The 12,047-nt window shown below is 27.5% G+C and overlaps 1 protein-coding gene across 1 annotated transcript in view; it reads right to left on the reverse strand.

The window, feature by feature from the left end:
* Nucleotides 1-4,950: 4,950 nt before the first annotated feature.
* The window catches only part of trv (trivet), a 403,899-nt gene continuing 396,802 nt past the window's right edge, over nt 4,951-12,047 (reverse strand). Inside the window, exon 9 of the mRNA XM_075291611.1 lies at nt 4,951-6,254. Coding sequence (XP_075147726.1) covers nt 6,213-6,254 — 42 coding nt within the window. The 3' untranslated portion in view covers nt 4,951-6,212. The remainder of the gene's footprint in view (nt 6,255-12,047) is intronic.

The following is a 12,047-nucleotide window of genomic DNA, read 5'->3' on the forward strand; positions in this document are numbered from 1 at the left end:
CATCAATCCGAATAAAAAACAGCAAACTCCATGAAAACATGCTAAGTCGACTTAGCATGTTTCGATATGTTCCCTCGAACCTTTCAAAACAACATTTTTCAAAATATACTTTCAAAAACATATGCTAAAATTTTTCTGAGAGCCCGAGATAAATTTAAAATTTAACAAAAAATTAAACATTTTTAAAAAGATAGTCGGCAGAAATATAGCCAGCATAATATCCTTAATCACTGTGAGTGATTGTAGGTTTATCGTACATTTACATAAAAATTACAATTATATAAAAAAATTACGCTTAATTCAAAATCTTAAAAAAAAAATATTTATTAATTTGATCAAATAATTTTTAAAACATTTCATTTCAAAAGTAGTTTTGTGCTTGAAGTCTGAACATATTTTTCTATTGAACCTAGAATTAAAGCTAGGTTCCTAAAAAAATCTGTTTTAATGAGGCCTCATCTATGTCTTGGAATCAATATCAAAATTCTATGGGGAAGGTCAAAACCTTTGGATCCACTAAACTTCGTTTGAGTGTATACAACCTAAAATTAATATAAACTGAATGTGTGAAACACAATTTAATATTATGGTCATATTATCGCAAAACGGTCGTTACAAATTTATTGTTGATATCTACACGTATATCCAAAGCGATGAGGAAAAATGGAACAATTTCCTCGATTTTACAGCGAAGTCATTCATGTTCTACGTTAATATACACTGGTATCAAAAGTCACAAATTATCAATAAAATTTATGAAAATGTTCATTCTATTAACTAAAATGTTTTGTTATATTGATGAAAAAATTCATGGACTAAATTCTCGTAAAGTTGGTCCAGTAAAACATTAAACAGCACTTAAGGTACGAAAATTTAATTAAAATTGACTCAACAAAGTATTTTTGCTGACATAAAGAAATTTTTACTGGCAACAAAATTTTGTCATTATGAAATGTTCATTAATACTACGAAATGTTCTTTGTGGTGGTTTTTTTGAACTGCATTAATTGATATGAGAGGAATGTCCTTATAGGGATTTTTTTTTTTTAATTTTAATGGCGATCATTTACGAAAGTTTTTCTACCAGTGTATTTGTGACATTAGACAAAAACAAACATTTTTTTGAATTCACTTATTTTTATTCAAAATTGTTTATAATTTATCATAAATCCCCAATTTGTTTCAAACCATTTATATTGCCCCGAATACAATCCACTACAATTTCCTAAGACAAGTGTGTTTATCACCAATGAATAAATTTATATACACATTAATTTGGGAATATATTTTGAATTAATTATAAAATGTTGGTAATAGTTTATTACGATTAGGGTCTACTTTGCAAGATATGTTGGTGGCTTCTACACTGAAAGAAATATTGTTATAAATACAAATATATTTGGACATTAAAGTACATTTAAGGCTTGGCATAGAAGATGCATATCTCTGATACCAAGATTTTTTATTTAAACAAAAGTTCTCAAACTTTTCATTGATGGCATTTTATTCATAGAGTTAAACAATTTGACCTTACAAGAAAGAAAATTCTTTTAAATTGAGGTGAGGAAAAAATACTATACACGTTTCTCTCTAAAAAAAAATGCCACAGGGAAAAGCACTTTCAATAATGTCAGATTACAAGAATCGTTGCTAGGTTTCGGTTGCCATATAAAATCGTATTAATTTTAGAAATTGCATTCCCTGTATTTTCCATTCCATATAGGGAATGCGATCATAAGAAAAATTTGTGTTTCCATCTTGGTAAAATCTCAGAAATTTCGAAAATCCATTCGTCAAACTAAATTTTATAAAATTAAAACACTTACCTTGTGAAACAAATTATGTTAATGTGTACTAATGCCATGATATAGGGATATAAATATTTCTTAGACATCCAAAATACAAGGTTTTCCAATAAGATGTGTTATTTTGCTATGAGAAAAATTTATATCCTATTCCCTTGGCCCAGACCATGAACCGCACAAAACAGCTATACATTAATAACTTGGATGTTCTAAGACCCAGATGCAAATAGGCTTGATCATTCAAGATAAAATGTCAAAAAATAAAAGGTGACAGCTACCGGAAGGCCCCATATGGGCCCCATACAAATTAGCCCCAAAACCTAAATGAAGTAGGATCCCAAAAAAAGTATATGGACAACAAGCAACTTCATTCTATGTTTGTAGAAAATAAACCCCAATATATAAAATTAAAGTAAATCCCAATTTCCATTTTGGGATTGTGTTTCGTTGTCAAATGGGATTTGATTTTGACTTAACTATATACACTTATGTTGTTCGGATACATTATATGTATCGCAACGCTTTAGTGTTTTGTATGGCCGGCTTTCGGCCGGAGTGTTAGACTTTCATCTATGGACAAAGCCCAAGATATGCTACCGCAATTGCCAAGAGATTCATACGTATATATATATAATTTTTTTTTCTTAAAACTTCATATTTTTCCATGAGTTCATTTTCACATGATCTTTTAAATCAAAAGATAAAATGAGCCCTAATTTTATTTTGGAGTCGATTGTCATACTTCAGTTACATTTTCTTGGGGCTCATTGAAGCGTCGCCCCAATTTTGTGAACCTGTTTCATTTGAATTTTAGGGCTCATTTTCCTGGCACCCATTTTCATACTGTCCCAATGAAATACCGGATTGTTCAATGTAACACGTCTTTTTGAAAAGCCTTATAAAAAGCGTTCGTAAATTGTAGTTAACGATCCAAACGATCATGACGTTAAATTTTAAATATCCTAAATCGAATTCCATGTTCATATTATCTCCGATACTGTGTTTAACGAGAATTGAAATCGTCTTTTTTAAGTGGCACAAAGAAAGTATGCACCAAAAAAGACGTAAAAATTTTTATGGGAAATGTGGCATGCGTTTTAACTGTCAAGTTCCACCTTCTCATAAAAGGATAAATTAAATAAAAATAAAGAAAAGTCGAAAGTCTAAAGCCTTTTTTGGGAATAGTATGAAAATGTTCTTCTGCCTCAGATTTTAAGGCTACGTTAAGCTTGTAATACGTAATTGGAATAAGTAATGGACCGTGAAAAATGCGAAAAAAATAAAATTAAAATAATGCCAAGTATTTTTTTGCTATAGAAATAAGTTACATTTATCTCTAGTTTAATAATGGACTTCTCCTGTACATTTTAGTATTTTTTGCATTAAAACAAACACTAAATTAAGCATTAGTTAAGCGCTGATTTTGTTTATCTTTATTTATAATAAGTGCATATTTAGCAAACCTCAATGAAAATTTGAAAAATTAGCATCGTATTACACAAGCCCTGATCCTGTAATGCGCTTTACAGACTATCAGTTATTCCGGACGGAATGTCGGTGTTTGTTACGAATCTTACAGTGTGTCGGATCGATACGACTTGTCGGCGATGACTAAATAATCGGTAAATGTGTTATCGATTACACAAACATGCAGCAGTATCGATTGTGCCTTCGGACTTAACGTATAATGTGCACAATATATGGGATATGTTCGACACGAGCACTGTCGTCCGGAATAGCTGATAGTCTGTAAAGCGCATAAGTAAATCTAATTCGTACACGAATTAGATTTAATTTTAGTTTTTCTATTTTCAAAAGTTCGTTTCATTTGTATGAAGAGATAGTCCGAGAAATATTTTTTACAGGATCTTAAGATTTGATTTCAAACATTTTCTTTAAAGGCATGAAAGCCCAAAGTGAAGAATTTTATAATATTTTTATAATAATAATAATATTTTTAAATAGTTACTTAAAAGTAATTACTACGGTTTACGACGTTTGTGCCGTATGGAAAAATACGTCGTAAATGTATGTCAAATACCTTACGACAGACCATCTCTGATGAGAGTACATTGATTTTCCAAAATAAGTATTTTTAAAATTTTTGGCCTAAAAATTAGTTAAATTCCTCAAAATGTTTTTACTTTTTTTCTGAACACCTATTATACACGTTTGACTCTATCGTATTTGCTTTTCGAAATAGAAGAACCAAACTTAATTATCTTTTGTTTGAAATACAAAAGAATAGAGAAACAGGGCATTATATTTTAACAATAAAGGTTAATATATTGGTAAAAGAAAATATTAATATTCATAATTTCAATTTTTTTTCTGGCCCAGTAATTTTCGTAAATTTTAGTTAAAATCCCCAATAAATCTATATATATCCTTAAGATATATAATTTCTTCCCTCCCAAGAGTGAAGCTAAAAATTTACTAAAAAATTCAACAATCTTTTATTGCCACATTAGCTAACTTTTCTGATTAAACAAAAGCCTTGTTTTCCTTCAATAAAAATGTTTATTACCAACATTTAAAAAAAAAAAACCTAAAATAAATCCCCAAAGTAACATGTATGGAAATGAGTATGCGGTGTATTTAATTTTTTGTTTGTTTTGGTATTCAATTAATATTTATTTATGTTTTGGTTTTTGGTTAAACAATATCTGTACAAACATTCATAATAAGTGCCTATTTATAATATGTATATATATATGTATCATTGTATATAGGTATATATTAATAATGTATATATATAATCATCCTTTATTATTTTATAAATTTTCTATACATATATTTTATGTCATAGAGTATTTGTATTTGTGTTTGTTTTTTTTTTTTTGTGTTTGTGTACACAATATGCATGTAGTAAGTGTAGCTTTTATGTTTAGTTGTTACATTACATTTTCATTTACTTTGTATTCTTTTTTTATAAACTAAATGTATAATTTCTTTTTTGTATGTCTTAGTTTATTTTTTTTTTGTTTCTTTTATCTTTCTTTGATTTAGTATTTTTGTTGTATATATTGTATATTTTTATTTAATATTATTATAATTATCTTATAAAATAAACTAATTGTATAAACTATTCATTTGTCTATGTATGCTTTTGCATTATTATTTGTTTTTTTTTTTTTTTTTTTAATTTTTTTGTATATTATTTATTTTTTATTTGATTTTAATGTGTATATATATAAAAACATATATCTGCCTAACTTATAATATTACGAGGACTTTGGATTTGCTATTGTTGTTCTGTATGCTTTTGATGTTCTTGCCGGTTTTGTATGACTTTTATCGAGATTCTTTGATTATGTTCAGGCCATAGTTGTTTTTATCTAATGTAAAGAGCCATTATCGATGTAATTGTCATTGTCATCACTAATAAAACCAGCCAGCCATTGTCCACTTGTCGTCGCCATTGTCATTTTCATCATCATATTCATCGTAATAATAATAATAATAATAATTATTTTATATAATTTTTTTTAATATCATTCGATGGAATGTGGATTGTTTTTTTTTTGTGTTTGTTCTTAATTAATTTTCATACTTAGTTGCTTTTTGTTGTTGCTTGTGGTTGTTTTGTTTTTTGTTTCGTTTCGTTTTGAAACTATATTTAATATATGTAATAGATTCTAATCGTACAATAATTCCTAAATAACTTATATCAATATATGTACGCCTATATGGTTGTATGACTGAGTGAGCTGAGAGTGTGAGTGAGTGTGGCTAGGTATGAGAGCATGTTATGCATTCTCCATACTGCATTTGGGTTTGCCTGTGTTTTTGTTGTGATTTTGTTGCATTCGTGCCCACATTAAAATACAATTTATTTGTTGTTGCTGTTTTGTTTTTATTTTTGTCATTCTATAAATATTGGCCAGTATCCTTACTAGGCTCTATAGAGGTGTGTGAGCGAGTGTAAATGTTTTTGTGTGTTGTGTTTGTTTAGAACATGAGTGAGAGTGGCTTGTCTTGATTGTTGTTGACTAAAATATACTTAAGTTTTCCCTATTTATGTTTGGTTGTTGTTTCCTTCAATGGTTATTTTAACTAACGTCTTTTATTTGAGTGTGTGTGTGTGTAAATATTTCAATATTTTCTAAACTATTTGTTTGTTTTTTTTTTTTTTACTTTGTTTGTTTATAATTTCTGCTTTATTTTCATAACTTTGTTTTTTTTTTCTGGGTTTGTTTATGCATCGTTTGTGAGATTTTGTGTGTGTGTGTGTTTTTTTTAAACAATACTTGTTTTAACTTTTTTGAAATTTTCTCTATGTTTCAGTGTTTTGTATGATAGTGTTTGTGTATATATAATTTTTTTTTCTCTCTCTCTATTTGTCTTAAATAACTGCATTTAATATTTTCTTATATATTGTTTTTGTTTTATTTTGCCTGTGTAAAACTAACATAACAAATTTGCTGCTAACCATTCATCTTCTGGTAACTGAAATTAAGAAGAAAAGAAAGAAAGAAATTCATAAACATCGTTTTGTTCATTTTATGCAAGAAAAATTCTTCAAAATGAAAACAAGAAAAACTATATACTCTTTTTTTTTTTTGCATTAGAGTGTATATGTGAATGACTTAATTTTCCCCACTTCTAGGCTTGTGGCATTTGCTAGCTTAATTAACAGAAAAATAATTTCTTCAATTTTATAAATTCTTTAGAAAAAAAAAATATATAAACAAAATTTATGATGATTTTATAAGGAATTACCCATATTTTTCAGTAATTGGAAGTTTTTTTTTTTTTTTTGACTTATGGTAAAAAAAAATATATAAGAAATTTTTATAAACGCAAAAAAATTGTGGTAGTGGTGGTGGTTTTTATAAAGCATTATTATTGAGTGAATAAGAAAAATAATATAGAGGAGAGTTAAAAAAATATATTATTTTATAAAGCAGAATTTATAAATATTTTACAATCTTTAGGGTATATTGTGTTTCTATTACTGTTTGTGTATATGCATATGGTGATTTCTAATTTTACGAAAAATAAAACAAAACCTAGTAGGCAAGATTGGTTTCACAGGAATTATTATTCGATAGTAGGAAAAACATACCAATTCGTTTTGTCAGACAATTACAAAAAAGAAAAAAAATTAAGTTATAATAAAATAAAAAAGTAAAAATGTAAAAAACAAACATTAAATTTAAATGAAGTAATATAAGTTTGATAAATTAAAGAGCACCTTTTACTTAAATAAATCATTATTTAAATACCGAAGTTTGCATGGTCTTCGCCGATTATCTTTCAGTACTACACAGAAAAAAATGCAAAATTTTTCCAATTAAAGTCTTAATCGAGTTTTAAAAAATATTCAATTAAAAATTTTATTGATTCAAAAATTTTTTAATTGAAACAAAAATCAAACACAACAATTAATAATATCAATTAATTTTTTAATTGACTTTCAATTAAATTTTTAATTGATACTATCATTTCTGTGACTAAAGACATTTCAATTAAAAACTTAATTGGATCAATTAATTTCGTGATTGAATCAGACAATTTTTTGTGTGATATTAAAGTCTTAAAAAATCCAATTAACAATTTTATTGATTCAACAAATTTTTTAATTGAAACAAAAATCAATCAGAAAAATTAATATTATCAATTAATTTTTTAATTTACTTTTAATTATTTTTTTTTAATTGCTACTAGCATTTTAGTGATTAAAGACATTTCAATTAAAAATTAATTGGATCAATTAATTTCGTGACAAAAAATATTTTTTGTTCAACCAAAATTACAACGAAACCAATCGTTGTTTTAACGAACTTTTACAGTGATTCAATATTAACAATTAAAATCGTAAATAGTACAAAAACTTCCAAAATAATATTAAGTACTAAGAGTGAGAAGTTATAGCAGTTCTTCTAACTGCAACTAAAACTGATGTATTTATTCTCTATCACGGAAATAGCAAAATAACTTATATAAACATTTCTACAGAAGATAGTAGAAAAATGTCTTTCTAATTTTTTAGAAATACAAAATTTATACCAAAATGCCTCCAAGCTCCACGAAAACTAGAAATGTATGCTCCTTAAGACCTGTGAAGAAGGGTCCCTTACAAATCGTAAGCCTGCACAAAAAAAAAATTCTGATTCAATCACGAAATTAATTGATCCAATTAATTTTTAATTGAAATGTCTTCAATCACAGAAATGATATTATCAATTAAAAAATTAATTGAAGGTCAATTAAAAAGTTAATTGATCCAATTAAAAAATTAATTGATACTATTATTTTTGTGATTGATTTTTGTTTCAATTAAAAAAAATTGTTGAATCAATTAATGTTTTAATTGAATATTTTTAAAAACTCAATTAAAATTTTAATTGGAAAATTTTTCGTGAAATTTTTTTGTGTGTGCCACAGTTCCAGCGAAATATGTAACTTCGACAGAGAACTTTACTAGCTGACCTTATAGTCCGACATCGAGAAAAGTTTCAATATATTACTTATTTATACCCTCCACCATAGGATGGGGGTATATTAACTTTGTCATTCCGTTTGTAACACATCGAAATATTGCTCTAAGACCCCATAAAGTATATATATTCTGGGTCGTGGTGAAATTCTGAGTCGATCTAAGCATGTCCGTCCGTCTGTCCGTCTGTCCGTCTGTCCGTCTGTCCGGCTGTCCGTCCGTCTGTGGAAATCACGCTAACTTCCGAACGAAACAAGCTATCGACTTGAAACTTGGCACAAGTAGTTGTTATTGATGTAGGTCGGATGGTATTGAAAATCGGCCATATCGGACCACGTTTACGTATAGCCCCCATATAAACCGATCCCCAAATTTGGCTTGGGGAGCCTCCCGGAGCAGCAAAATTCATCCGATCCGGTTGAAATTTGGTACCTGATGTTAGTATACGGTCTCTAACAACCATGCAAAATTGGTCCATATCGGTCCATAATTATATATAGCCCCCATATAAACCGATCCCCAGATTTGACCTCCGGAGCCTCTTGGAGGGGCAAAATTCATCCGATCCTGTTGAAATTCGGTACCTGATGTTAGTATACGGCCTCTAACAACCATGTAAAAATTGGTCCATATCGGTTCATAATTATATATAGCTCCCATATAAACCGATCCCCAGATTTGAACTCCGGAGCCTCTTGGAGGAGCAAAATTCATCCGATCCAATTGAAATTTAGCACGTGGTGTTAGTATATAGTCTCTAACAACCATGCAAAAATTGGTCCATATCGGTTCATAATTATATATAGCTCCCAAATAAACCGATCCCCAGATTTGACCTCAGGAGCCTCTTGGAGGAGCGAAATTCATCCGATCCAGTTGAAATTTGGTACATGGTGTTAGTATATGGTATCTAACAACCATGCAAAAATTGGTCCATATCGGTCCATAATTATATATAGCAAAAGTCATCCGATGCGGTTGAAATTTGGTACATTTTGTCAATATATGGCCTCTAACAGCCATGCAAAAATTGGTCAATATCGGTCTTTAGTTATATATAGCCGATGACTTATTACACAAAAATTGGTCCATATCGCCAAAAATAATCTACCAAAACTTTATTTCCATAGAAAATTTTTGTCAAATTTTATTACTATAGAAAGTTTTGTCAAACGTTTATTTCTATAGAAATGTTTGCCAAATTTTATTTCCATAGAAAGTTTTGTCAAAATTTTATTTTTATAGAAAATTTTGTAAAAAATTTATTTCTGTAGAAAATTTTGTCAACATTTTATTTCTATACAAAATTTTGTCAACATTTTACTTCCATAGAAAATTTTGTCAACATTTTATTTCTATAGAAAATTTTGTCAAGTTTTTATTTCTATAGAAAATTTTGTCAAAATTTTATTTCTATAGAAAATTTTGTCAAGTTTTCATTTCTATAGAAAATTTTGTCAAACTATATTATATACGTATTTAATCGGTCTTTTTTTGTTTAATATATACCCCGTATGGGCTAACTTACAATTTAGAAGACAGTGTTAAAAAGTTTTAAGATTCGGCCTGGCCGAACTTACGGCCGTATATACTTGTTTTTTGATTCAATTTGGCTGGAATTATTATCTAATCTTATTATTATCTATACATACAAAAAAAATGGATATTTTATATGCTCCTTTTCATGATTATATGTCCCTAATAAATAAGTATTTTCGAATTTAAATTTAAATTGAATTTGAAAAAAATCAATTTTAATTAAAATCAAAATCAATTACAAAAATTAATTTAATTTTTAAATAAAATCAATTAACTTTTTGATTGATATTGATGAAAGTAGTTTTCGGATTCCAATTTTTTAGGTGTATTTCAGTTTACAACACTTTCGGTATTCGATAAGATATTATCAAAAATATCCAAAACAGTTACAGAGAAATAAAAACTTGTGCCAAAGTAATTTATATATACACACAAAATAAATTCAAATTATTCAAGTAAAAAGCTTATTTTCGAAAACTAAAAAGAAAAAAAAAACTAAACTATATAAAATTCAAATTGATTTCGATTTCATGGTTTTGATGCATGTTCTTTTTTTTTGTTTTAATGGGTGAAATGCATTAAATATGATATTGGTATATTTGTTTGTCGTTGCTGTTGTTGGTCTAGGAACTATTTGAATGAACAAAATCATATGTATCAGATTTCTATTGATTTTAGATTATATAATATAGTCTATATAAGCATAATTATTCAGTTTTTTTTTGTTTTTCTTTCAATCTTCAAATATTTGTTGTCTATGCATATAGGTATGTATGGTATGGTAAGTGTCTTAGTGATTTTATACTATATTTTACTATTAGATTTTGCTTTAAACTATATTTTCGGTCAATTAGGATCATTGAATGCAAGTGAGTGAGTTAAGTGTATTTTTTTTTAGAAACTACAGGATCTTGTAAAATTGCTTTGCACTAATACTTTTAGGAATTTCTTGTTGATATCCTTATAAAATGTTCTTCTATATGAGTGTTTTGTATGAATGTGTTTATGAGTGTCATGGTATTATTTATGTGTGTGTGTGTGTGAACTAAATGTTTTTGTAGTTTTGTTTTAGTTCTTTATATACCTTTGTATATTTAGTTTATATATATATGATATCCTTAAAAAAATTACTAGATTTATTCGATTTTTCGTTAATTTTTGTTTTTAATTTTAAGAACGGTTTAGATTGCACGATTTGTCCGACCGTAGTTGTTAACTAAATAGTGAGTGAGTTTTGTTTTTTGTTTTTTTTTTTTCTGCCACTTTATTTCCTTTTATTCAAATAAAGCCCAATGAAATTGTAACAAAACATATCAATAGATTTTGACCACTTTTTGGCTAAAGTTTTTATTTTAGGGGTATGTGCGCAATTACTTTTAGGATTTCGGTAAATTTTCAGTTAGATTTCAAATATATTTTAGTATTTTTGATTTTTTTTTCAGTTTTAGTTTAGTGAAAGAAAAATTTCAAACAGTTGTTTAGGCACTAGTGCTATTTTTGTTTTCTTTTTCAAAACAAGTATTTTTATTATTATTTTTTTCCTTTTGTATGTTTATATAAAAAACTCATTTTCTTTTTTGTTAAAAGTTCAGTTTAAAGTTTCTCTTTTCTTATTAGGTGTGTAGTTAATTTTTTATGTGTTTTTCATTATACACCTTGGTAATCCATTAATTTGAAATGATCTGGAAGTGGATTCTCCCATTTAAAGATGATAAATATCAATCGTAGTCATTCCTTTCCGTATCAGATTTTCTTCGGCTGCATGAACTTGACCCCGCAAGTTAAATCATAAAGTGCTTTGTTGATTATTTGCTGTTTTATCGTTAAATATACATTTAATTATTATTATTATTTTTTTTTTTGTTGCTATTTTGACATCTTCACATTTTCTAATTGGCTACGGCTACAAAACCAACTGGTTAGTTATCTCTTAATTTTTATGTGTCTATGTGTGTTATATGTTAAAATCATAAATATCCTTTCACCAACATATTTGAGGGAGTTTATTTTTTAAAGGAATGTGATAGTCAAAAGCTATAAATATTTTAAATGTATGGCAAGTTACTAATTGGAAATAATAAAATTGTATATATTTTCAAGATGTCATTCCTATTTATTAAAAATAATCACATGCTATCTCATCCCTAGAAGACCGCTGAACAAATATCTTAATGTACTTTTCTGTACTTTGTGGAAGAAATAATATACATGTTCATTATTTCGTTGAAAAAAATTTAAAAAATTTTGGTGACTTGTGAGAT

This window comes from Haematobia irritans, chromosome 1 (assembly GCF_050003625.1).
Source record: "Haematobia irritans isolate KBUSLIRL chromosome 1, ASM5000362v1, whole genome shotgun sequence".
Taxonomy (NCBI): Eukaryota; Metazoa; Arthropoda; class Insecta; order Diptera; family Muscidae; genus Haematobia; species Haematobia irritans.